The 26,994-nt window shown below is 53.2% G+C and overlaps 1 protein-coding gene across 4 annotated transcripts; it reads right to left on the bottom strand.

Moving 5' to 3' along the window:
- Positions 1 to 188: 188 nt before the first annotated feature.
- SEPTIN3 (septin 3) lies at positions 189 to 22,451 on the bottom strand. Of its 4 annotated transcripts, XM_027107838.1 has the most exons (11): positions 21,092 to 22,451; positions 13,875 to 14,066; positions 11,463 to 11,591; positions 10,712 to 10,793; positions 8,948 to 9,085; positions 7,535 to 7,652; positions 6,560 to 6,655; positions 4,571 to 4,670; positions 3,289 to 3,340; positions 2,918 to 3,011; positions 189 to 766 (listed from the first exon to the last, which is right to left on the bottom strand). In XM_027107838.1, exons 1-11 carry the CDS (start codon positions 22,449 to 22,451, stop codon positions 701 to 703), a joined length of 2,427 nt encoding a protein of 808 aa, XP_026963639.1. In that variant the 3' UTR covers positions 189 to 700. The 4 variants fall into 4 exon arrangements, with proteins under 4 accessions (XP_026963639.1, XP_026963640.1, XP_026963641.1 ...); XM_027107839.1 differs by lacking the exon at positions 21,092 to 22,451 and adding an exon at positions 18,551 to 18,829 and having other exon boundaries at positions 189 to 3,011; XM_027107840.1 differs by lacking the exon at positions 21,092 to 22,451 and adding an exon at positions 18,551 to 18,829 and having other exon boundaries at positions 189 to 3,011; positions 4,571 to 4,667.
- Positions 22,452 to 26,994: the final 4,543 nt, after the last annotated feature.

Below are 26,994 nucleotides of genomic sequence, written 5' to 3'. Positions count from 1 at the left end.
AGTTTTGTGTGTGCATTTAGTTCTTATTTAAAGTTTGAGGATAAGGAAGTCAACTCCAGGAATGTCTCAGGAAAGCCACGCTCCCTAAGTGGCTGCATTATGGGGCAGGGAGGGTGTGTGACTACCCTCCGGGCCAGCCACAAGCAGTGATTTTTTTAAAAAGTGATCCTAGCCCTTGCTCCCCCAGATCTGTAGTGACCCACCCTTATAAATAAGCTTTGAGCAATGAAGGAGGCACCCTCGTCCCACCTTGGGGCTCACACAGCTGACGTCAACAAATCCGACAAGGAGAAAAGTTGCTTTCTTGACCCTCTGAGGAAGCCAAGAGTAGCTCATGCAGATGAATGGACAGGGAACAATGCCATTTCCCTTGGAGATGGTTACAAGTAGCCAGTATGGGTTTGCAAGGGCAGAAGGAGCTCTTGGTGAGCTCTTTCACCCTACAGATGGGCTAGGACCAGCTGACACAGATGATGGAGGAGGGCAGTGCTGGCGAGAACTCCATTCCACTGGGAGGAGAGGGGTGGTTTGGATGAATGGAAGAAGCAACTGTCCTAAAGGGGCAGCCGGCCCCTCCCACCGGCTGAGGGCTGAGAGGGGCCGTGGTGTTGGCTGGACACACACAGCACTAAAAAGGGCGTGGCCCTGCAGCAATAACAGCTGAGAGGAATGGAGGGAGGAGCGGTGCTTGAAATGGCCTTCATTCTGCAGTGGGACAGGGGGTGGCTGGCACAGGTGGAAGGACAATGCCCAGGAGGCCTTCTCCCTGCGGGGGGGTTGAGAACGGTTGAGGGTGTGGAGACCAGCAGCTGGCAGCAGACATATAAAACAGCTTCTCCAGGGAGGCTGAGATCATGATTTAGGGGCGCCAAGCATCAGTCTCCTACTCAGCCTCTCCAATACCCCCCCCCACCCCTAGACCTTCCCCGCTAGGCCGAGGTGTCTAGTCCCACGTCTCCATATAAGCTAGGGATCCCTCTTCTGTTGAAATGTAGCAACCTCTGGGCTCTAACCCTGCCGCTCTTCTATCCTGCCTCGAATAACTTTGTGGGTGAGGGAAGATGTGGGTTGGACTGGTAAGGTGCTTCCAGGAAAGACTGTGACCATGAGTTTTGGGCCACTGGCAACAGATCACCTGCCTCTTTCTCCTGGTCCACTGAGTCTTGGTCTTAAGTCTATGTGTTCTCCTAGCACCTGAGTGATAAGGGACTATCAACGCTGGGATCTGCAGGGGACCAGTAAAACACCTAGGGTTAGACCAGGAGATGGAACAGGAGGTTGTAAGAGGTTACTGTAAACTGTATCACTTGTTTTCCCTTGCCTAAGGCTAAACTGTTTCCCCAGCCCCAAATTTCAGCCACCTTACAGACTATAGGAGAAAGAGTAACTTGTTTGTAAAACAACAGGGGAAATACATGCATTAATAAATACAGGGCTGAAGGGAAAGGCAAGAAAAGGCTACATGTATGATTGTGGCTATCACTGGGAATGTCTACAGGGGTCAGGAAGAGGAACTGGGGAAAAGTAGAGAAAGACAGACAAAAATGCAATTAGCTTCAACATGAGAGAGACAGTGAGACAGAGAGAGAATAGAAGAGAAGTAAAGGGCGGGGGGTCAAGTATACACAAGAAGAAGAGAGAAACAGAAGCCAGCTTTAAGGAGGAAGAATCCTGATGGAGAGAAGGGAGGTGTGGTTTAAAATTGCCAAACTACCAAGAAAGACAAATACTGTATATTGTTCTTGATACTTTAGGCTCAGTTCTTCTAGAACTTAATGCCTAGAACAGGTTGTCTCACTTGACCAGGACATGTGCTTCTTTAACCCGTGGGCACCGCATAACTCGCTGTATCTCCTCCTTTGCTGGGCTGCCCACAAGCTCGGGGCCATTTTCAGAGCTCGACCGCAGAAACTTTCTTTCCCATGCCTCTCTATAAATCCAATTTCTCTTGAAATCTCAGTTTGTACTGTCCTGTGATTTAAGCGATGATTTTATTTTAAGTGGCCTAAAGTCGTTTTGGGAAGTAGACTGGGCATCAATCCTAAATATAGAAATGAAGCTAAAGGGGATTAGGGTAAAAAGAAGTGAAAAGTCAGAGGGGGTAGAATGAAGGAAGGAGGGAAAGGGGGAAAAGAGAGGAAGTGGAAGCCGAGGGGAGCGAGGCAAGGGGACTGCGGAAAGCAAGCAGTCTTTGGTGGTGACAGGTAGTAGCTTTCGGACAGTGAACGCGACACGGACCAAAGGGTGGAGCTCTCTCCTCCACTTCTAGGTACTACTTCTTTCTGCAGGAGCCCAGCTCTGGGCTACTTCTCTGCTCTCCCCTGACCTTTCTTCTCCCAAATAGTCCTAGCCTTACCCCAGACCAACCCGGACTTACAGAGAGGGTTAAGTCATCAACTCCCCGTCCCCTCCCAGGTCTAGCTCCACAGACTGTCCTTGGAGAATCTCTGCAGTCCCTGTTTGCAGGTGGGTTTCAGAGGTAAGAAAGCATTACCTGTGGCTCACCTGCTCCCATCATTTTTAAATAAAACCTCCCCCAGAACTTGAGCGAGGCACACGGCTTTGTTCTGGGACACAAGGAAAGGAGACAGATAATGGACAGCCATGGAGGAACCAAACTTACAAGGGACTTTCCAGGGAGGGCAGTCAAAATACCTCACCCCTGCACAGGCGCACACACATACACACACACAATCTCACACACACACTCTCTCTCTCACACACACACACACACACACACACTGTAGACAAGATGCTCCACAATTACCAGATAGGCCTGTGGGACAGGAGAGAAAGGAAGAAGGTGGTTGGTGGTGGTTTGGGGATGTGTGTGCATGGAGAAGTGGGTATGTGTGATGATACAGAGAAAGGGTCGTCATGGGTTACTGTCGTGGCTTTCCTCTGTGTCCACGCTCACCGGGGGGAGGCCTCCATTGTCATTGAGCCGCTTGGCCCTGTAGGTCTCATAGTGGATGTTGTGTGTCACTTCCTTGAGGTCCTGGAGGTGGGTCCTGAAGGACACAGGGTGAGAAGAGAGAGGGATGTGATTAGCGGCGGCAGGAGGAAGAAGGGACCCACGTCTGAGGTCCACACATCGCGTCCATGGCCTGGACCCACTCCAGAGAGCCCATGATACCTCTTGAGCCCCTTTTCCTTTGAGACGCGAGCCGGGACTGGAGCAGAAAGCTCTGTCAGAGAGACCTGGGGACTGAGGAAGTCTATCTGAACAGACGGCCTCCAGACCCCAAATAATTAAACCTGCCATCTGACGGGAGGGGTGCATCTTACCTGATGACAAAGTCTCGAAGCAGGGCAAACTCACAGTGGTTGAGGTTTTCCACTGTCAACAACAACAACAACAAAAAAAAAACAGGTGGTCATTTCACTAATGCTGCAACACCAGCCGGTGAATTTCTGTTCAGGTCATGGAGGCATTTAGGAGGGAGCCACGGGTCAGGCTATGGTCACCCTTTCAGAGGTGTGCTCATCTTGGCACTTCAGTGCATTGGATTTCACTCATTGAACAAGTATTCATTAAGTAGCTACAGGGGCACAATACTACTCTAGACTCTGTGGAATAAGCACTATTATATCGCCCATTTTATAGAAAAGGAAACTAATACACAGGGAGTCTAAGAAACCTGTCAAAGGCCTAAGACACAATTCCTATCTTTGAGGAGCTTATAATCTGATTGGAAGACAGTAACACACATAGAAAATAACGACGCCATCTTAAAAAGGTCACGATGGCTTTTGATAAATTTAATTCAACATAGACCGAGTGCCTACGATTTGCAAATCACTTGCCAAAGACTGTGGAAGCAGAAGAGGATTAAGCCACAAACCCTCTTGTCTCACAATCTAATGGGTAGGGCAGATATTCTCATGATTCAAGGCAGATGATGAGAAAAAGCTATTTTTAAAAAAATCCCCACAAAGGGTCATAGAAAAATGAGAGACAACACGATATAATGGCATGAACCTGGTTTTGGAATCAAAATATCTGGGTCTAAAATCCAAGGTTCACCACTAACAAGTCATGTCATCCTGGACAGGACACTTAACCTGTCTGAGACTCAAGTGCCTCAGGACGGATGTTCTGAGAACGGCCACGCCTACCCTGCTCCCCTCCGAGGGGTATCATAATGAATGTGATCAACTGAAGTGATTCTCTGAGAACTTTCAGAATCATTGTGACCTTCTCAAGGTCACACCGTTCCTCATAAAATGAAAATGGCAACATCTGAACAACCCTTCAAGGGTTTTTCAGATCATGCCTCCTTTCATGTGAAAACCTTTCTCTGGTTATTCCGATCCTTATAATCTCTCCATGTTCTGAACTCCTTTGACCCTCGAGCTAGTGCCTCCTGGTCAGGTGCTAAATCCAACTTTTATTGCTTCCTGCCTGTGAGCCTCATCTTCCCAATTAGACTGTAAGCCCCTTACGGCAGGGTCTGGCTGACATTCATTTTATATCTTACATCCTAGGACTGTGCCTTGACCTATAGATGCTTAATAAATAAGCAAAATGGACCAGCGGCCAGTTCTTCAAGAAGATGCACTGAATTACCTTCAATGATCCCCCAGGGAGTTTTTCTGCCGAGGACCCGCTTGCCATTCACTTGGTACTCCTTGTCACTTCCAACCACAGCGAAAGGCATGCTCTCCTGCTGACAAACCAGACACACGTGCATGTCATCCTCCTACCATCTGGGCCTCCAAGGGCAGGATGGAGTACGGTCCCGGGCCTCTAGCCTTGAACGGCACATTTCTGAAGCTCATTCAGTGATCCCATTGATGGCAAGGGCAAGGCTCTTGTCTCCTAAAAAGAGCATTGGACTGGGAGTCTGAAGGCCTGGGTCCAACCCCGACTGCTCCCCGTGCCTAGCAGGTTAACCTCAGTATCAGCTTCCCTACGATTGGAGAATGCTTCACGCCCTTCAGCGCTTTATCAGGTTTGGTTTGATTTGCAACAACCCTGTGAGATAGCCAGGAAAGACAGACCTCTTAAACGACACCTACACGACTGACTGCCAAAGTAACTGAAGCTTTACACTGTCTCCCCCACTGGCAGAGGCCCACACCCGCTGAGCTTCCAGAGCTCAAAGGCTGCTCTCTGATGTGCGTAGGCCCCTCTGCTCCACCAGGTATCTGTTCCCAAATCTTTTTGCCTGGTGTGTACTTGTTGTTGCAATTGGATAAATTAACTGTTATATAAGCTGAGGACATATCAGTGTGGAGAGTTGTTTCTCTGAAAATTAAGTTGAATGTTTCAGAAAGACTTGATAAAGGTGAGCTGCTTTTGCATTCAGAGCGGACTTACCTTCAAAGAAGAGGCCTTGTCTCTCTCTGAAAAGAATGTTTAATGAATGTATTAAAACACTCTTTATAAACATTTAAGATAAATAGGTTTCATTTTTAAAATAACTTCTTCACTTCAATTGAGTTTTTCAATTAACTGACCAACTACCTGTCTCAACTACATCAGGTAAGGGGCTTCTACCAGGTTACCACACTGGATGAAGGAGACTCAAGACCAAAGCAAATGAGTGATTTGTCCCAGGTTACAGTGGTTAATGGAAAAGCTCAGACTAGAACTCAGGATTCTGATGTAGAATCATGGAATAGTAGAAGTTTAGAATTGGGAGGGATCTTAGAAATCACATAGGTCCGTGGTTTCCAAGCCAGGTTTCATGAAACCTTAAGATTCCCAGGAGAGGGACTTCCCTGGTGGCGCAGTGGTTAAGAATCCGACTGCCAATGCAGGGGACACGGGTTTGATCACTGGTCCGGAAGGATCCCACATGCCACAGAGCAACTAAGCCCGTGTGCCACTAGAGCCCGCGCACCACAACTACTGAAGCCCGTGCGCCTAGAGCCCGTGCTCTGCAACAAGAGAAGCCACCACAATGAGAAGCCCGTGCACCGCAACAAGGAGTAGTCCCCGCTCGCCACAACTAGAGAAAGCCCACATGCAGCAACGAAGACCCAACGCAGCCAGAAAAAAAAAAAAAATCCCAGGAAATACCCCAGGGGCTGCTCAGAAGGTAGGGCTGTGCCTGTGTCACTTAGCCAAAGCAGTTCTGTTTTTGTGTTTTACATATTGGAGTCTGTCTGACATTTAATTTTTTTAAGGGTTCTTCTCGGGAAAAAAAAAAAAAAAAAGAGCCTATAAGCCTCTGAATTTTATAGAAGGGGAAGCTGGCAAGCAGAGCTCTGGTAGAGTATAGATACTGTGGACCCCAGGCTGAAGCTTTTCCTGCCTGTGCCCTTCCATCACCCCATACCTTGGTTTCACTTGGCCCTGTGGGGGAACGAGAGGCTTTCGTGTGGTCTGGGGATGGACGGAGCACTGGCTTCCTAGGTGCAGGGTTCACAGTCCTGTCCAGCGCCCCAAGTCCTCAACCTCTCCCCTGACACTTCTGGTCTGGGTCAGGCAAGGTGGGGCAGGGAGTATGGAAAGGGAAGAGCAGGTTGCAAAGCAGAAGTGGTACGTGACCCACAGCCCAGGGGGACTAAGGCGGGCATCCGTGTGATGAACAGAGTCCCAGGCACCTACCCGGATTTTGTCATTCTCTGTCTTGTCCTCCAAATCCTCATCAAATTCCTTCTGGGGGTAGAATTCAATGCCATTTACTTCAAGCTCCTTTCGAACCTAGAGGTGGGGAGGAGAAGCATGGTAAGGGGAGAGAGGGCCATGTGTGCGTGTGCATGCGTGTGCACGTGTGTGCATGCTGAAGGCAGAGGGATGAATGCAGTCTTTGATAATCCAGTTATCTCTGAACTCTGAGGCCCTGGGCAGCAGGAGGATCCTGAACACATGGGAGCCCCAACCCTACAATTACCATAGCCCACCCCAGCCTGCAATGAGGAAGAGTCTGGGGGTCTAGCTTGTTCACCTTAGGGTAAGATTAGGATTCAGACAAGCAGTACAGCTGGGAACAGATTCCACATGGGCAGTGCTCATGCCATACTTGTTATATTCCTGTTTGCAGGGAAGAGAGGTGCATCGCCCCCACCCCCAGCCTCTCTGTTTATCCTCTTTCAAAGCTCGGCTTAAGTCTCCTCCTCCAGGAAGCCACCCAGCATCTTTTCAGTAATCTACTTGATTGTAAGTTTCTTAAAGGCAGCAACTGTCTTTATACTTCCTCTGCGTCTCCCCAACCCCGTCGCCTGTGTGTCCAACACAGGATAGAGCTTATGGAAAATAACAATAAGGACTAGCAGGCAGTTGGTTAATTAGTCCTTCAAGCAGCCTAACAGTGAGGAGTGGTTTCTCATGCTCATGGTGATTTGTGTGTTCAGAGGTCTTTGCAGGTAAGTTTGGAGGGCAGCAAGAAGGCTGGAGCTGCACTAACTTCTCTTCACTGTTGGTCCCCAGATACCACCAGTCCAGCCTCTTTAATGGTTGAGTAGGGGCTGGGTGGGAAGCGGGGTAGAGGGTGGATATAATAATGAAGGATAGGAGAGGGCTTGGACCAGAAGAGGGGAAGGCAAGGATGGGGACAGGAAAAGGAGGAGGGGGCCTTCTCACCCTTTGCTTGAATTCAGACTTCTCCTCCAGGGTCATGGTGTCAGCCTTAGCAATGACAGGGATGATGTTCACAACTTTGCTGAGGTGTTTCATGAACTCCAGATCGAGAGGTCGCAAGCTGGGGCCCAGAGAAGGTGGGGTGTCAGAGCCACCGTGCCCTCCCCCACGCAGCCACTGCCACCATTCCAGGGGCACCCTTGCGACAGGAGGACTGGGCTGGGAACTGGCTGAGGCCAAGAGGCTGCTCCCTTTCCTATCCGACACACATCCACCATCTCAATGTGCAGAAGAGACCCCGACTCTCCACCCACACACGGTCCACCACCTCTCTTTCTCCTCCTCGGTTCCCATGCAAATCCTGCCTTCTTTACGCCCCACTCAAACCACGCCTTCATGACATCTTTTCTGACCTGAGATTTCTTTCTCCTGGGGACAGCTGTGGACTGCTGTCCCTACCCAAACGTCCTTGTGTCACGGTTACATGTCTGTGTCTATTCTGCCTACAAGACAGCACTTTTTGACAGGTCTCCTCCCAGCCCCCAGTTAGTCCTGCAGGGCTCCATCTGGGGGCCTGACCCCTCCCCCATCTGCGGGGCCAGCTTCCTCTGGACTCTGGGGCCCCCATCTGGCTCTAGTTTGCAGTCTAGGGGACTCGTTCAGTCAGGCCATCTGCTGGCTTGCTCTGACCTTGGGTCCAGGTTCTAGGGAGGGATAACGCAAACTTTTTATTGAGTTCCTGAGCTCCTCCATTGAAAACCTGCTGAATATCTGATTCCTCCAACACTGGGGGCCTGCCTTGCTTGTGCCATCTTCTCAAGAACTGAACTAAGCTGGGCTTAGTGATAAATCACGAGACCCCCGCCCTCTGCTCGCCTACTTGGATTGCTCCGTTCTCTCCTGGTACTCCCTAGCATGGAGCCCCGCCTGATACTCAACAACCAGACTTCCCAGCATGCCCTGCTTATTGCCAGTCTTCATCTCTAGACACCTGGCTCCTCATGCTGGGCTGGCCGCCCTCCAAATGCCTACACCTGGGTACCTCCCCCCGCAAACACCAGCCCCAATCCAGTAGCCCAGCCCCTCCCCATTTCACCCTTCTTACTGCCCCTGACCCCAGGCTTGTGCAAAGCAGGTATCTCTTGAACAAATGAGGAGCATCTGGGGCACATAAGCCAACTTCTGTGTGCCGGCACAGTCGTGCTACGGTGCCAGAACACCAATGGGCGGCGTAGGGGCTGACGGTCAGCTTCACTCTCCTGGCAAGAAACTCTGGGGAGTCACCGGACTGTGACTACACTGGGGCCCATCTGGCCCTCCCCAGCTGAGTCCAGGTAACAGTTACCCACTACAGGTTGGGCACAGATGATGCAAACTAAAGCCAGGCCCAGCAATAGGGGTGGGACTGGTACATACGAGTGTCCCGTCGGGGAGATGAAATAGAGGCAGCAGTGGACACGAGTGTCAGGGATGCGTTTCTTCCTGGCTATGTTCACCTCCTCCTTCAGGAATTTCTCATATTGTTCATTGATGTATTTCTCAATGGGCTCCCAGCTGGGGGGTGGGAAGAAAGCAGATGGATGTCCCAGAAGGACAGGACCTGGGAGCTCACCTTAGACACGGTCAGGTAGCAGTCCCCTCACATCCATCTCATTTCCTACCTCCCCTGGTGGGTCTAGGTTACCTGCTGACTATTATCCCTTGGCCTCCCATGGATGGCTTTCCCTGTTATCAAGGGCAGAGCTCCCCTGGGGACCTAGCTCTCTGACTGGGCTAAGGGACCCTGCAGAACCCCATCCCACTCCCGACAGCAGCGCACACTTTCCCCACATCCATTACTTATTAGCTGGGCAGCTCTGGGGAAATCTCTGCCCCTCTCTGAAGCTGTTTTCTCATAAGTAAAAAGAGAGTAACAATAGGTGCCTGGAGAGATTCATAGAAGAATCAGAAAGAACAGGTATAGTACTTAACAGAGCAATGGCACGTAGAAAGTACTCAGTCATGGCAACAATTCATTGATAACAATGAATAATAACCCTTCTCTGTCCAGAAGTGTGTGTATAGCCAGAAAAGAAGGCAACCAGCCACTTCTCTAAGATCAATACAGCCAGTTCCTACGTGTGCTGCTGAGTGGTCCTGTCTGTCTGGGGCAGACCCCAGCTCCCTCACAGAGGCACAACTGTCACCATCCCTGTCTGGGAGCAAACTTCTGCCTGGAACCTTCTGTAAAGTGGGGAATGTCACTTGCCATCTGGTTCTACAAGGATTAAGTCATTAGTCACTGCAGTCGCTGACCTCCAATATACCCTGAAAGGAATTCAGGACAAATAACAGGATAAGGCTTCTCTGCACTTTGGGAAAACAGGCCCTCAGATAGGTCTATTTCAGAAAAAAAAAAATTTTATGGACCCAAATCCTTGCACCTTCCCCTACTTAGAAAAACACTAAAATCTTAACTGAGATATCTGACCCTCGTGACGAGCCTTTTGCTGAGCTGTTTGCTTGACTCTCCGTATCCCTCAGCCAGAAATCACACATATATTGCCTCTCGCCCACCTCTTCAGAGCAGGTCCTCAGAACCATCTGAGAGTTTGTCTCCCGGGCTACAGTCCTCAGTGAGACAGTGAATGAAACCCAACTCACAGCTCTTACGTTGTGCTTTTTTTTCACAGTCGACCCTTCCGTCTATGCCTGGGCAGTGTATTTCACCCCTTCTTGGCGGGACGCTGACTGCAGCTTTGCTCTGTGGATTCCCAGAGGCAAAGGTTCTCCATGGAAACTCCCCTTCCTCCTGTTTTCCACCCATCCTCTCTTTGTCCAGGGCTACAACATCTGGCTCTCAGGTCAAGCTCCCTGCCATAGCCTTCAGGTCAGCCTGGATTTGCACCCCAGTTCCCCTTGCTCTGCCTCTCCTGCCTATTATGACAGATCCACTCCCATCTCCAGGCAATCCCTCAGCTGACATTCCCTCTGTACTGTCCCCTTCCATCCCCATGCCTGGGCCCCATGAGGACCTCTTCCCTCACCTCCTGACAAAGCCCCTCCGCTCTTTCAGCAAGCCTTCCCGCTTAGCCCCTCAGCAGGGAGGGCGCAGACGGCTCTCAGTGTGAATGAATCTGCGCCACATTCAGTATCTGCCTTGCAGAGTCTTTAGGGTGGAAATCTCACAGGCAGACATACCAGTTTTCATTGTTGATCTGGTCTCCAAAGCCTGGCGTGTCGATGACAGTCAGCTTCATTTTGACACCGCCTTCCTCTATCACTGAGGAGTGAACAGAAAAGGCACCAGGATGCCGCAGAGCAACTAAGCCCGTGCGTCACAACTACTGAGCCCACATGCCACAACTATTGAAGCCCGCGTGCTTAGAGCCCGTGTTCTGCAACAAGAGAGGCCACCACAAGAAGCCCACGCACCGCAACGAAGAGTAGCCCCCGCTCGCCGCAACTACAGAAAGCCCGTGTGCAGCAACAAAGACCCAATGCAGCCAAAAATAAATAAATAAATTTCTTAAAAAAAGGCACCAGGGAGATCACTCCTCCAGCTGACACCAGGTGCCCCTACCAGCCCGGGGGGAGCTGGGCTCCTTCCTTCTGCAGGACTGATTATTGGAAAAGTCGAGTTCAGGGTCTTCAACACCTTTGTCCATGCTGTTCCCTGTGCCTGAAATGCCCTCCTTACCCCTTCTGCCTGTCTAAATCCACCCAGCCTTTGTCATCCAGCTCAAATCCTACTTCATTCCTTTCTAATTCCCTCACCCCCTTTCCTGGACTTACAGTCTAAGGAGTTGGCTCCCTCGTGTTTAGGGCTTAATTCTATTCTGTCTTGAGATTGCCTTTCATCTGTCTCATTCTCCAAGAAGCCCCATTCTTTCCCTTTTCTGCCAGAGGCTCCTCTGAACAATGCCCATCGGGGTCCCTGCCTGGTCCTCACCGTGCCCGATAGCTTTGATCTCCACTGTCTTGGGAATCTTCTCTTCCCGGTTCCAGCTGGAGGCCTTGCGGCTCACTTGGGATTTGAAGAGGGTGTTGACTAGTGTTGACTTGCCCAGTCCACTCTGACCTGCAGCAAGACAGGAGGAGGATGAGAAGGCAGGGAGATCCCATGCCCACCCGCCGAGCCTAGTACCTCTCCCCTGAGCTTACAGAATTCTAGAGCTGTGATCCAGGCCCTTGACTGACGGCTCACTGGGGAGGCAAGGGGCTGAGTAGGGAGAGCAGGTGGGTGGGAACGGTTTCCTACTTACTGGTGAAGGACCTGGGGGAATGTTAGTTGGATTCCACATTCTCTCCTTCTGGAGCCCCAGGACCACTGGGAAAGGAACAACCTCTGCATTTGTCTCATGTAGTGGTTTTCGGTTTGGTTTTGTTTTTGCTTGACCTAAGTTTTTAATATTTAATCATACTAAAAGTAAAGACAGAATTACTTTGCATACTGACACTACAGTTCAGCAGAAGATTTCATTCCAAGGGAGAGCTCCACACTAAAAAATATTTGAAAACCACTGGTCTGAGCAGTGTTTCTCAAACATGCACCAGAATCACACCGGCAAGGCTGGCAACTAATGAATGGCACTTGGCATCACCTGGGTGCTTGTAGGAAATGAGGTACCCCAGGCCCCACCCCAGTCCTATGAATCAGAATCTGCATTTTAACAGGACTTCAGATGAATCAAATGGGCAATAAAGTCTGAGGTGTGCTGGTCTAGAGCATTCCTGTCATATATTAGGAAATGGGCCCGGCAGGGGGCTGGAGCCTAAGGTTCTAGACTCAACTGTGCTTCTTCCCTGAAGCCTTGGACCAGCCATGTTTGCTCCTCTGGGCCTTAGTTTCTCTTTACTGATAGGACGGTGGGGAGGGAGGGAACTGGATGAGACCAGGGATGGCAAATAAGGTCCATTTCTCAATCCAACTGATCAACTGGCAGTAGCCACGTGCCTAATATGTTTAAAAGGCTACCTCTGGGCTCAGTACTGACTGCGCGCAGTGACTGACCCGTGACGAATGCCACAGGCACTGCCGGGGAGAGAAGCGGCCCACCTTGCTAGAACGGGCGGTAGAGTGGTGAACAAGACATCATCCTCACCCTCAAGGAGCCATTGGGTGCCAGGGAGACAAAACATAAGCGGACAATGCCAAAGGGAACCTAATCCAGTCTCTCCGGGATCAAGGAGGACTTCTACGAAGAAGCAATAACTAAGCTAAAACCTAAGCATGACTTCAAATGACCCATGAGAAGCTGGGAGGGCAGGTTCTAGAGAGAGCGAACAGCATACACAAAGGCTAAGAGGTAGGAAAGAGCATGTTAAGTCCAGGAGAACTGTTCCCTGTAAGCGAGGAATCGAATGCTACATGGGAAGTGGTAAGAGAGCAGTGGAGAGGTAGTGCCAGGCCAGGCTAGGAATTTAACCCCGTAAACTTAAGAAAGATTTTAAGTAGGGTGTGTGACTTGAGTTTTGCAGGTTGGAAAAATTATTCAGTCACTGGTGGACAATGGATTGAAGGAGACAGGAGATAGAGAATCGGGAGAAAAAGAAGTTCGCACCAGAAAGTAAATCAACTTATGTCACCAAGCACAATGTTTAGTTTAGCCGATGTTTTTTACAGCAAGACTTTCCAGACGATTTACACTCTGGCCTAGCTCCTTATGTTTAAGCAGCACTGAGTCAGGTGGCCCTGGTAATCCAGGGGAGAGATCCACTCGGCCTAGGGTGGTAGCAGTGGAGATGGAGAGAGGTGGACAGACTTGAGAGATATTTACCAGGTAAAATTGACCGTATTTGATGATTGACTGGATTGGGGGATAAAGGAGGAGGAAAGAAGGATGATGCCCAGATACCAGTTTCGGCAACAGAGAGAATATCTCACTGAGGTCAGGCAAAGGCCCCCCTCTGCTCTTACATTCTGTGACCCAGTGACCCTACTTAGTGACCAGTGTCCTGGAAATTCTCTCTAAGCTTGAAAGCACACAAAAGATCAGAAAGAAGACCACCTTTCATCCGATCCTCCCCCAGCTCCTGAAGTTAGGGGAGGACACTGGTGATGCCCCCCGTGTGCCACACACACGACGGCAACTTGAGCACAGCCAGGTGTTGGTGGGGCCACAATGACCACCCACCCACAGCTCCCACCCTTGGATCAGCCAGCCTGTGGGGAGACAGGGCTCAGGCCTTTGTGATCTGCACAGCGAGATCTTTCCTCCGAGAAAGAGCTCATTCTAGAGAAGCCAGGGCTGAGGCCATCCTCGAGAAAGAATCGGGAGACTGGGTGCTGCCTGCCACCAGGCGTGGGTTCCCTGGAGGCCCAGGGAACCCACGGCCTCCAGGGAACCCACGGCCTCCATACCAACGACCATGATGTTGAAGTCGAAACCAGTCTTCATGGTCTTCTTGCGCATCTGCTCGATGATGGTGTCGATGCCAATGTAGCCCAGCAGGTTGGGGTTGATGCTGACGGGCTTCATGGGCACTGCCGGCTTAGGCCTGGGCTCAGGCACCAGCTCTGACATGGCTGCGTCCGTCCTGGTCTCCGGGAGCCCTGAAAAGCCAAGGTGGGAGGGGTGGGCTAGAGGAAAGCAGAAGTCACGTGGAAGGCACAGTATTATTCTCTGGATACAGAATCATACAGGGTTGGGCCTGGAAGGGACCTTACATGTCATCCGGTACAGGTCTCTCATCTCACAGATGAGGAGACTGACGCCTGGGGGGGAGGGGCTTGCCAAGAACACAGCAAGTCAGATGCAAAATCTGGACCAGTACCCAGACCCTCCAGTTGCTGGGGCACTTTCATATGCACCTCGCTGCTCCTAAGAACCACATCTGTGTCTCTAACCCAGGGGTTTCTCCACCTTGGCACTATTGACATTTTAGGCCAGATAATTATTGCAGGGAGCTGTCCTGTGCATTGTACGATGTTTAGTGACATCCCTGGCCTCTACTAGATGCAGGGAGTAGCCCCCCCAGTTTAATGACCAAAAATATTTCCAGACAGTGACAAATGTCTCCTGGGGACAACAGTGCCCCAGCTGAGAACCACTGATCTGAGAGATGTCTGGGGTTATTCTGACCTGAGTTCTTGCCTCCACCAGAAAAACGGCAAAGACCTTTTAGGATACTGGACCTAACATCTGTTGACTGCCTGTCACTGATCCAGTTGCTTGTCTTTTAGAAGCACATGGGGAGACTTCCCTGGTGGTCCAGTGGCTAAGACTCTGTGCAGGGGTCCCAGGTTCGATCCATGGTCAGGAAACTAGACCCCACATGCCACAACTAAGTGTTCACATGCCGCAACTAAAGATCCCACACACCGCAACTAAGACCTGGCAGCCAAGTAAATATATAAATAAATATTTAAAAAAAAAAAAAAAGAGGAAGCACATATAGGGCTACCCCATCTCTGCAGAGTGAGCATCACTCCTGTCTCCCAGCCTCCGTGTCCCCTCTGTTCCACAAGCACTGCTGCAAAGTAAGGAGGTCTGTGCCCTGAGGTGCCCCCAGACACCCTCCGAGCCTTAGTTTTGAGTCTGAGGGGGAATAAGTCTCCCCTTTTGACTGCTGGGGAGAGGATGAGACCCAAGTAGGGGCCATCACTGACCTAAGATGACATGACACAACGTGTTCTTGGGATGGTGGGTAGCAAAAGAAAGGCGAGGCTGAAATCACAGTCCTTCCCCAGTGGAGAAAGGCAAACATCCCTCTGTGTCTGGCAGATCATGGGTATATTCACATACAAGAGAAATCTGTGTGTTTCCTCATCAGGCCACTGTCCACCAGGGTGGGTTTCAGGATACAGCAACTCCATTTCCCTCCCCGTAAAACGGGGGTGTGTGGTGATGTGGAAAGAGCCTGGCTCTGCTGCTTGCCAGCTTTGTGGACTTGGGCAAACCACCCCCCCTTTCCACGCGCCTGCTTCCTCCTCTGTACTCTGTAAACCGGTTAGGATCGTGAGTAAGGCTGTAGTGAGCACTGCACATGAGGTATATGCCTAGAAGCGCCTCACTGTTCCAGACCCTGTTGCTCCTGTCCCTTTCAACTTCACAGCCTGTCAGGAGGGGAAATGAAGTGGTGCATATGAAAGCACTCGTTAGAGGGAGGTGCCCCAGATACTAATTACACAGCACAGTTACTGGACTCCACGCTCTCCAAAGGCCCTCTTCCAGCTCTGCCATTCTAGAATCCTATAGTTCACGGTTACTACCCTGCAGAGTCTCAGGCTCACAGAGAGAACTGATGGAGCAGCAGATGGGAAAGAGGGTGAGGGGACAGGAGTACCTCCCTCCCCCACCCCCAAACCCAGCCAGGAGTCTGTTCTTGTACCCCTACCACCTGGTCCTTCCACTGGTCCTGGCAAGACTCTCTCTCTCTCTCTCTCTCAATTAGAAACCATTCTTTCCTTGTCACTCCCAGGCACAGCCAAATCTGACAAAGTCTCAGGACCTCCCCAGGGCCTGGCGTGGCTCCCTCCTGCTTCCTAGGAAGCTGTTGCCAGCCAGGCGGCCCCAGAAGGCAGCAAGATTGGCTTAGCCCTGCAGCAGCTGACTCTCAGCAGCCTGGTCATCACATCCACTCTGCACGTGGCTCCCGGACCCAACTCAGCACACCTGCACTGGGGGCCAATGCCCCATTTTCCCTGCCCAGCTGCTCATCTCCCTCATGCCTCTACAGCCAGCCCATTTGGTCTCCACAACCTGTGTTGTGAGATAGATCCATCGGTGTGTATGTGTGTGTCAGGCAGGCAGGGTCTTACCTCATTTTACAGACCTGGAAAGTGAGTCTAGTATTTATTTATGGGAGTTTTTGTAAGTATTTTTATAAAGTGTGTGTCCTTACCATGGCCTGCTCAGCCCTGGTCGGTCAACTGCAGCATCTTCAAAGATCATTCCCAAAAAGACAGACCCTGGTTACAAGAAGGGGGCGGCCTACCAGATTCCCAGGCAACTTCTAGGGGCTACAGCAGGCCTGCTGCAGGTCCAGAACGGGAGCAGATCTCACCTTCATTCTTCTATCAAGCACCTATGAGCACCCATAGAGCTCCTGCTGGCAAGCTGCCCCTCCCAACCGCATGGCAATTACAACCACCCATCAGCCACAATTACTGCAAACCTGTGGTGGGTCACTGTGTCACAGCCTTTGCTGGAAGACCCTTTGCCCACTCCAGCCCCTGGCTAACTCGTCCTCTTTTTTCGCCATTCAGCCCAAGGGCTACCCCTCAGGAAACCTTCTGCTTTCCCATCTCGTGTGGATGCCTCTCTTCTGTGCTGCCTCAGCCCCCGACTAACTTCCTAGTCATCACATTCATTCACTCACTCACTCCATCCCATCCCTCCCATCCAGGCCTTCCCACAGGCTGTCAAATGGGAGCCTACTCCAGCCAAACTTTAGACTAAATGCCAAGGACACTTTTGGACCCCAGACAAGGTCCTTGCCCCCAAGGGCCCACTGTTTGGTGAGGGTGCCTGACAAGTGCATAAAGCCCTCCAGGGCACAGGACAAATGCAGCTCTGGAGCTGAATTCTGCAGCTCCATCCTCTGCCCTTACAGCTCCCCTGGTCCCTTCATGCCAACTCCAGATGGCCCATACTTGACTCCCAGCTGGATGACCCCTGTGAGCCTCAGTGTTCTCCTCAGGAAAATAGGTATAGTACCTACCTTGCTGGGTTGCTATGAAGCTTATACAAAAGCATGGACATCAATGACCTGGCACTGAACATATGCCAGTTCCCACCCTTCTTCAGGGCAGGAGCCACGTCTTATTGATTTCTGTGCCCCAATGAACCTAGTATAACAAGACACTCAACAATGAATGAATGAAGGCAGATGTTACTTCAGAGCCATCACTTTTCTCTTCCCTCAGATGCTGCTCCCTTGGCAGAGCAGCTGACCTCCACCCAGCAGATGGCTCTTGTGTGGGCCACGGTCACGGAGGTAGACTCTGTTACGAGACTTTCTCCTTCCCCTGCAACAGGGATTGGAGGGGGGCTCCCCAAGGGTGGGCAAGAGCTCAGGATGGGGTCACGGCAGGATGTAGCTCAAATATGCCATCCCGCCTAAGTGGTTCTGGGGGCTCCTCCTAAACTCCCAGCTCCCTCAGGGCCCCTGGAGAGGAGGGGATCTGTCTGCAGCACCCCCTGCCGGGAGCCACCTGCCCATCAGTGCTCCAGGAAGAGACATTGTCCACCCCACTCAGCTCTAGCTTAGTCTCCACAGAAACAGCACCTCCCCCCATCCCCGTGCCAAGCAAGGACCCTGGTGCTTTCTTTTACAGGCAAATGAATGGCTTTGTCTTTGTCTGGCCCAGGGACCCCACCCCTCTGTTGGGAAGGTGGCAGCAGGGGGAGGGGACCTTTCCAGAATAGCACCTTCCTCCCTGGCTTAGTGGGGATCCAGGGGGTGGGGAGGCTCTTCCATGGGGAGCTGCAGGTCTTCCTCAGCCCCCAGCCGCCTTCAAAACAGCGCCCCCACCCGCAGAGGCAATTCCAGTCCACCCCAGCTCCAGCCTCCGGCTCTCAGAAAAGGAATCACAAAAGATACCTTAGTACTTTCCCATTCACAGAAGCAAAGGGCCCTGGGATACCCCTGCCTCCATCCCAGTCCTCTAGAGGCCAACGAGTTCCCTTGGAGACCACCAGCTGGTGCCCGTCTCAGTGTGCGCCTATGTGTGGGGGAAGGGGTCTACGTGTCAGCGCACAGGTCTCTTGTCTGGCTGTAGGTGGTCCTGATACCTGTGCGTGGTGTGCATGTGTGTGCACTTCTTGGTGTGCTCCAGTGTGGAGCTTTCTGTGCGCATCTGGGTGCCTCCTCGCTTCTTCGGGGCTCTCTGTATCTCTCCGCGTTTCCATATGTGCATTTCTCCGGGCTTGTACATCTTGGGATGTGTGCCACCGTGTGTGCGTGTGTCCGTGCGTATGTCACCGCGCATGGGTTCCTCAGCGCATCAACCCTCCCCGGGTAGCATCTCCAGCCGGGCTTTGGGGGCCGCAGCCTCCTCTCGGCGCGCGCCGGTGGCGCCGCCGGCCTTCCTACCTTTGGACATGAATCCTCCTTTGTCTCCGTTCCTCCGGGAAGATGCTCAGGGCGCGGGGCTGCAAGGCTGAGCTGGACGCGGGCTCCTCCTGGGCCGAGCAGACCCTGCAGCCGGGCCTCGCCCCTCTGCGTTCTCCGCCCACCCGCCCGGCCCGCGGCCCGGCAGCGCCGTCCCCGCGCCCCGCGCTGCCGCGCCAGCCCGGGACTTCGACTCGGCAGGCTCGGCGCAGCGCTGCCCCTGCCCGCTTGCACCGATGCTGCTGCCGCCGCGCCGCCGCGCCGCCGCCGCCGCCGCCGCCGCTGCCACCCGCACCACGTGACCCGCCCGCCCCGCCGAGGGCCCTCCCCTCCCCCTCCCTCGGCGTCCTCGCCCGCACCGGCTCCCCTCCCGCCCGCACACGGGAGCGGGTACCCAGGGCCGGTTGCGGGCCGCCGGGGAGGCGCGCGGGGGCGCTGTGCCTGCAGGCTCGAGGTTCCGGGTGGGGCATGGTTCCCGCATCCCAGTCCCGGTCCCTCCCCCTCGATCCTGCTCCCGGCCTCTTACCCTCTAGGCCGGGGCGGGGCGGGGAGCGCAGGGGACCTGTGGGAGCTGCGGGAGGCGGTGCGCGCGCGAGAGTCACGCGGTGGCTGGGATGCTGGGCTGGTTCAACGCGGTTCTGCCCAGACGCGGGTGCCTGTAGAACCCTGACTGATTCAGGAGCCCGGGTTCCAGGCCTGGCTCTGGGATGATGAGCCCTGTGACCTTGAGCTAATCAGGAACTTTCCTGAGCCTCAATTTACCCTTCAGAAAAATCATCCTTGCATTCAGTCCACTTGAATGGACAGCATATTGCCAGGCCTTGAGGGGACAGGAATGAGGGTCACCATTTCTGTCCTCAAAGAGCTCTGGGTCCGGTGGGTCAAGACAGAAAGCTGGCCTGTCCTAACGGAGGGGGTGGGGTATGCACAGGGTACTGTGAGTGCAGGGTGGTGGGCACCCACCGGGTACTGTGGATGCAGGTGTGAGGGCCCTTGGTGAGGGCCAAGATGGAAAGGCAAATATAGGTGCGAGGGAAGAAGGGAAGCAGTCTATGGAGAGACCCAGAGGCGAGAGCTGCATGGTGCTGGGGACAACAGAGCTCCCGGGTGCACCAAAGCAGGGAAAAGTCCAGACAGGGATATAGAGTTAAGAGGCTGGAGAAGTCCAAAACCTTGGAAGCCAGGCTAAGGAGCTGGACTTATCAAAGAAGGTAACAGCGGGTCACCAACAGCTGTTAAGCAGGAAGTGCTGCCATGAAATATACGAGTCCCTGTGGCAGCTGTGTGGAGGGGCAGGGGGTGGCCTCACAGGGACAGAGGGATGGAGAGGAGGGGACAGACAGCCAAGGACTGAGGAGCTTGATCAACAGAGTTGGAATTAGACTGGATGGGAGGAAGGAGAGAGAAAGATGAGGAAGACGAGGATACTCAGGTTTCTGGTATGGTGCCTGCAGCTGAGGGAGTGAGATCAGGGAGGGCAGAAGTCAGGAAGAAAGGGGCTGCCTCTAGACATGCCCGGGAGTTGTCTGGGTAGAGGGGTCCGGCAGGCCACTGGGTGTCTACACCTGCATTTTGAGAGAGAGGGCTGGGCTGAAGATGGAGGGAGAGCTGAGGTCCCATAGGGAGGAGGGAAGACCAGAGCCTGGGTGGGCTCCCGCAGGCCGAGTGTGCAGAGGGCAATGAGAAGGGGGCTGACAACCCCCAACGCCAATTAAGCCACTGGACTGGATGCTTTCCAAGCATCTGCCAGACCCAGAATCTCTGCGCCTTTGAAATGTTGGGAATGAGACTGCCCAGAGTAGAATTCCAAGATCCGGGTTCCCATGGGCTTACTGCCATCAACAGCTGTGCGACTTTAGGCGTGTCACAGCCTCTCTAAGACCAAATGAACTTCTAGCCCTTGTGTTGACCTGTTTTTTCTTCTATGTAGGACTTCCAACCTACAAGTCCCCAACTCACCTTTCAGGACTAAAGGGCTGGGGGTAAGGGACCGAGAAAAAATTCCAGGTGAGGCACCTTTTAAGCAATAACCATCTTCCTGAAAGGCCGACTGGGGATGATTTAGAAGGTCTTGGGTGAGATCACTATTCACATCTAGAGGAGCCTGGCAGTGTCGACTGTTAGACAAATCACCACTTACTGAAGTGCTGGTCTATATTTTCGTGTAGGTGGTTTGTTTTCAAGCTGGACTCACCTATAGATCACCTAATTATTTCAGCTCTTCAGGGAACAAAGAAACAGTCATGGAAGATGCTAAAGGACAGACTCAGCATAATTGCTCTCCCACAAATTACCCCTGTAAACCCCCTTCTGATGGCTTCCCTCAACCTGACCTCTGATTGGCAGAGTGGGACCCAGTTCAGGGTGCACCCCCTGTGTTCTGCCACTCAACCCCATTCCCTTTTCTCCCAGCTCATTCAACTCTGACTTTAAAGTCCCCCAGATCTATCCAAGCGTAATCCAGCTCCAGGCTCCTACACCCCAGCAGTCCAGCGCATCCCCAGCCCAGCCCTTTGCATTTACCTTTGGTTTCTCTGGCCGGGTCCAGCATGGTGAGCTCTGTGACCCAGTCCGTGGCAGCATCTGCCGTAGCATGGTCCAGGGCTGCATCTGTGCTTCTGCTTGGCATTGATGGGTAGGTGACAGTGTCTGATCTCGTCAGCTTAATGATACTGTCCAGTGTGGTCTCACCAGTGACTGGGTCTGGGGTGACCGGCACAGCTGAATGCATGGCTGTGCCCAGCCTGCTTGTATCCAACACAAGAGAACCCGTAGTCATGTCCAGCTTGGCTCTGTTCGCCCCGGCCAACACCAGGGCTGTGTCCAGCTTGCCTGGATCTGGTGCTGCCACTTCCCTGGCTGTACCCTCCGTGGTTGTATCTGGCTTGCCTGTGCCTGCTGTAGCTATGGCTTTGCCCAGCTTTTCTGGGTCTGGGGTCACCGCATCCGTGACCGTGCGTGGCTTGGTTGTGCCTGCTTTAGCCAAGTCCATGGCAGAGCCCAGTTTGCTATCCAGAGGAGGGAACTCAGTGCTTGTGTCCAGTCTAGATGTGTTTGGTGTAGCCAAGTGGACAGCCAAGCCAGGCCTATTGGTGGCCATCGTGGATAAATGTCCGGATGTGCCTGGCCTCGTTGTATCCAGGGCAGCCAAATGCATGGCCGTCGCAGGCCCCGTGGCAGGGATGGCCCTTTGGAGATGCAGCCGGGGTCTCTGAATACCCCTGGGCCGGGGCTTGCCTCTTCCTGGAGAAGCTCTGGTAGGCACATGGGCGGTCATTGGGACAGGGTGCCTCTGACCCACCAAGCCTGGCCCTGCAGGACCTGGTGGACCCTGAGCTAACCGGGATTGGAAAGGCAGGGTCAGGCATGAGCTCACCAGGGGCTTCTCCACCGCAGGCACCCTGCTGGGCTTGGCCAGACCTGGGTGACCTGGGCCCTCGGAGTGGACCCTGTCCCCTGGCACTAGGGTCACAGGTGGTGAGTCAGGAGAAGGCAGCCTCCTTCCTCTGTGGGTGGCAGCCTCCCTGCCCGGGGTAGACACCTGTTCCCAGTGAGAAGGCAGGGGGCCCAAGCGCCATGCCTGGCTGTGCTGGCGGACTGTTAGGGAGATGGAGCTGAGCTTCCTGGGTGCCAGGCTCTTGCCAGTCTCCTGTGGGGGCACACTCCACGCCCTAGCTCCAAGGCCTGGTCGGCCGGAAGCCTGTGGGATGTGGCTCTGGGGAAAAGCATCCAGATGGATGGTCTTCTTGAGAACAGGGATGAGAGGCGACACCCCTCCAGGGAGCTTTGAGGGGCGGGCAGGGCGCCCCAGTAGGTGGCTGCGGGAGAAGGAGGTTCCAGCGCCTGGGGCTCCGTGAGGCTGCATCGCAAAGTCGTGGTCCATCCAGGTCTTTCGTCTTCCCCTGATCGACAGAGAAAAGGGGCCGAGCGGGGGTGAGGTGCTCGAGCCTGCAGGTGCTGGCCCTCCCCGTCCTGACTAGCAGCTAACACTCCTCTGAAGGGGCCTTGTTTGGGAGACTGTCAAGTCCTCAGTGGAGTACACCTGTCCCTTCCTACAGCCCTCCTACAGCTCCCACCTGCTACGTGCCTACACACCTCACACACACACACCTACCAAGATACCAGGTGAATGTGGAAGAATGTTCCAGCAATGGGTGGAACCCAATGAGCAGGCTGCCCCGGCATGAGGAAACCTCTCCCTTTGCAGGCCTGAGTGTGGCCTCTCTCTGGCCAACTCCATGGAGGTCACATATACCTTTTCAGGAGCCCCAGTGGAGGGCAGTGGTTATTGGAAGCTTATCTGCTTCTTCCAGAAGGGGCCAGAGGACTCTGAGTTCCCACACACAGCAGCCAGAATAGGAGTTCAGGCGTCCAGGTAGGAGACCAAGAGGTGACCAGTTTGGCTTGGGAAGAGGGTCTGCACCTGGGGCTCCTGCCCGGAACTAGGAAAGAGCCCTGGGCTGGCCTGCTGCTGGAGCTGAAATCGGAGCCAGAACTGGAGCTGAAGAGGGCCCTGGACGAGGTGAGGCTTGGGAAGTAGAGAAGTAATGAGCATTCACAGGGTACTTATCCAGTGAACAAGCCACAGTATCTGCCCTGGGGAGACCGGCCATCCCCAGGGGCACCGGACAGTGAAGCAGGCAGAGCTATGCTGGAGGTGAGCCTTGTGGGGGAAGCATTAGCTCAGCCTTTGGGGTTAAAGGAGGGAGGCTGGGCCTGGGGCTGGGGGAGTTCACACAGAAGGCCCAAAGGTGAGGAAATGTGGCATCTTTCTGGAAATCCTCCATGGGGCTCCCAGGCTGTGTTGTGGGGGAGGGGCGAGACAAGGCTGCAGGTGCGCTGGGGCCCAGGCCAGGCCACAGTGATGCTCAGGCCCTGGAAGATGACCTGGTCAGATCTGCAGGTGGCCACTCCAGGACTGTGTGACGGCAAGATCAGGGGGGAAGAGAAGTGGAGGCAAGGAGGGAGTTCCCTGGTGGCCTAGTGGTTAGAATACCAGGCTCTCACTGCCGTGGCCCCGGTTCACTCCCTGGTCCGGGAACTGAGATCCTGTAAGCCTCGCAGCAAGGAGAGCAGCGAGTTGAAACACTCTGTGAGCTGGGGGTGGGGCTGGAGAAGGCTGAATAGCACAGAGGAAGCAGCAGCAGGACTGCCAGGACATGGCGAGTCAGGGAGGGGGCGTCCAGGACTGGCTGGTGGTCTGCGTGGATGAGCCATCCCCTGACGGGGGCTCCACAGCTCCCAGACGGCCAGCTGGTGCACACTCTGGGCTCCCTATAACCCACCGTCTGGAGCAACGTTGTTTCTGTTGCTTTCAGCACAGCAGGTGGGGCCATGATGCCGCTGAGGGGGACTGGCAGCAGGGGCTTATGGGGGGAGTGTGATTTTATGGCTAGGGCCCTAAAGTTTGGAGCAGGGGCGGGGAAGGCAGGACACTGGAGGGGTCTTCGTCACGGTGGCACCCCAGCCCCTCATCCCCATCCAGTCACATATTTGTACCCAAGGCTGTCCCTGCCTTATCACCTCCCCACTTGGCTTATCCCTGCAGCCCTGCTTTGGGGCCCTTCCTCACAACCACACATACCAGGGTACATGCATGTTTACCCTGCACTTAACCACAAACATCTACCCTCAGTGTGTACACACACACACACACACACACAGCTGGCCAGAGGACAGAATTTCTGAGATCTATCTGTTCTAACATCCCCAGATCCCTTCCCCTCACTGAGCATCCACCCGCCATCAATCACTTGGTACTATCCTCCCCCCACACACAAATACTCACCTACCTTGATCAGAGAACAAGAAAGGTCTAGTGTTCTTCAGTCTGGGAAGCTAACTCTAGTGCAGGGCCCTCACCTCCTCCGCGCCCAGATTCTGGCTGTGATGACCAGCTCACGGATCTCATCTCTCTGATCCCCTCAGTCTCCAGGCTGTAGTCCCCAGGCCTAGGGCCCAGCCTTCTCCTGACCTGTACCACCAGCTCCATCCACAGCTGGGCTGGGCTGTGGGGCAGGGAGGGGCCGGCTTCTCAGCAGTGGGCGTCAGTGAATGGCTGCTCTGAGCCTCTGGAATCCCAAAGGGCCATGGGAGGCTCGTAACAGCCAGGCTTGGCTGCCCTGGACTCAAGGACACGTGGGGTGTGGTGCCCTGCTGCCTGCCCTCCCCAAATCTGCTCTGTCTCCCACAGACTCTGACCCTGGAGAGATGTCTGCCATAAGAATAGGGAGACTCCAAACATGGCCACGCTCCAGTGGTCCCAGAGCCGACCTCACTTCTGCTTTCCCTGTGCATTGCCCCACACCCTGTTTAGTTCTGTGACCCTCAGACCACCTTGGCCACCCATCTGAGGTCTTTCCTGGAGCAAGATGGAGTTCCTGGAGACTAAAGCAGGGGCTTTCTGCTTCAACAACTATCCCCTGAGCCCGTGCTCCCTCCAGCTGGACCCTGTACTAAGGCCCTGAGCCTGTGAAGATGACCCTCCCCTGGACCTGAGGAGACCCAGGAGGCCTCCCAGCCTGGCTCTGGCATTGCGGGCTGTCAGCAGACCCTGGCCCTTGGGCTGGGCTGGGTCTCCTCTTCTGCCTCTATCATAAGAATAGTAATAATAATGAAGGTGATAATAATAGCTACCATTTACTGAACACTGACTATGTGCCAGGCACTACGTCAGGGCTGGGAAGGAGCCCGCTTCTGCTCAGGAAGATGGAAACGTAAATAGATCCTTACAGTAACTATAATACAGCAGTGACGGTGGACATCCTCCGAGCACTCACCCTGAGCCAGGAACTAGGCTAAGCGTTCTCCTGGCATCTCCTTTAATCTTCGCCTCGTCACAGGGACCAAGCAACTGAATTTTTAATTTTATTTACATTTAATTTGTGGCTATGATATTGGACAGCACAGTTCTGAAGGGCCTGGATTTTATTCGTCTCTGGGTCCCAGGTCCTGGTAAGAATTACTCTCATAAGTTTCTGTAGAATGAATGAATAAAAGGAAAAAATGATTGAATGAATGGTGAATATGTGGACCTAGGAACTTCCCCTCTTCTTATTCATTCTCTCCCCTGCAAGCTTTAGGTTCTCAAACTTGGCTGTGCTCTGGTTACCGGGACAACCTGGTGGAAGTCCTAGTGGGTGGGGGAGGGGATCTGTCTGGAGTTCTTCCCCTTCTCTCCTTGCTTTGAGGCCTGAGGACCAGCCTGATTCTAGGAAGAAAAGAGGTGGCTGGGGGAGGGGATAACACAGCTCTCCCTGGACAGATTGAGTTGGGGGAGCCTTACCGCCCACCCCCACTGGATTGCATTATCTTTGAGATGCAGAAACCCTGAGCTGAAGTCAGGGGTCCTTACTCGTGGGCTTCTCTCCTCTCTTTGGCCAGTGACTCATTGTGCAACTTCTATCAGATCTCTTGCCCCTCTGGGCCTCAGTTGCCTTTTTAAATAGGGACCAGATGCCTTCATGTGGCCTCTTGAAGGTCTAGAATTCCTCCATCTTGCTCCCTGCCAGGCTGTTAGGGCCTTGAGAGCAAGGAATGGGTCTTGTTCATCTCAGTATTCCTGAGGCTCACCTGCGTCTCTCTCCTCCAGTGTTGGGGGCCTGGACGAAACTGCCTGCCTGTTAATTACGCGCTTGGGTTCAGCTGCCCTCTAGTGGCCCAAAGTGGCAATGACCTCCTTGTGTCTGTACACAAGTTCTTTTCCCACCAAAGGAAAGGTTGACAGGCCTCAAAGTGGCCTCAAAGGACAGACCTCCACCCAAGCAAAAAATCATTGTGGTGGCCTCCCAGACAAGTGGCACAAGCTCTAGAGTCTCAAATCTGGGTTTGTGACAGCTGTGCGATTTTGAATAAGTCACTTAATCTCTGTGAGCTCCAGTTTCTTCATCTGTGAAGTGGGAATCATATCAGTCAAGATGGGTTAAATTATGTTTCAGTAACAAACAATTCCAAAATCCCAGTGACTTATAATAACAACTATTTATTTCTGATTCATGCCTCATGTCCACTGTGGTCTGGGTCCACTGAGGCTCTGTTCCATGTCTCCTTCACTCTGGAACCCCGGCTGATGGAGCGACCGCCTTCTGGAGCCGTGTTGGTCTTTGTGGCAGAGGAAGGAGAGAGTGGTGAATCATATGGTAGCTATTATATGCTTTGGCCTGGACTTTTCTGATCACAACTCATTGGCAAGAACTAGTTGCAGGAAGGTTAACCCTACCATGCGCAAGAGCTGAAGAGACAGACATACTTGGTTAGCAGCACTACTGGCCCGCTCACGCGGCTGTAAGGATGCAGTGAGACGTGCCGTTGCACTATCCCTCATGCAATGAATTCAATCAACCTTAGTCATTGAAATTACTGTCTTGTAATTCTGATTTCCCCTTTCATCTACCCTCGTGATTTTCTGTGACTTCCACATCAATACC

The sequence above is a fragment of the Aethalodelphis obliquidens genome, unplaced genomic scaffold (assembly GCF_003676395.1).
Source record: "Aethalodelphis obliquidens isolate GAN/ISIS:26980383/991018 unplaced genomic scaffold, ASM367639v1 scaffold8, whole genome shotgun sequence".
In the NCBI taxonomy this organism is placed as follows: domain Eukaryota; kingdom Metazoa; phylum Chordata; class Mammalia; order Artiodactyla; family Delphinidae; genus Aethalodelphis; species Aethalodelphis obliquidens.
This window is presented reverse-complemented; position numbering and strand designations above follow the sequence as displayed.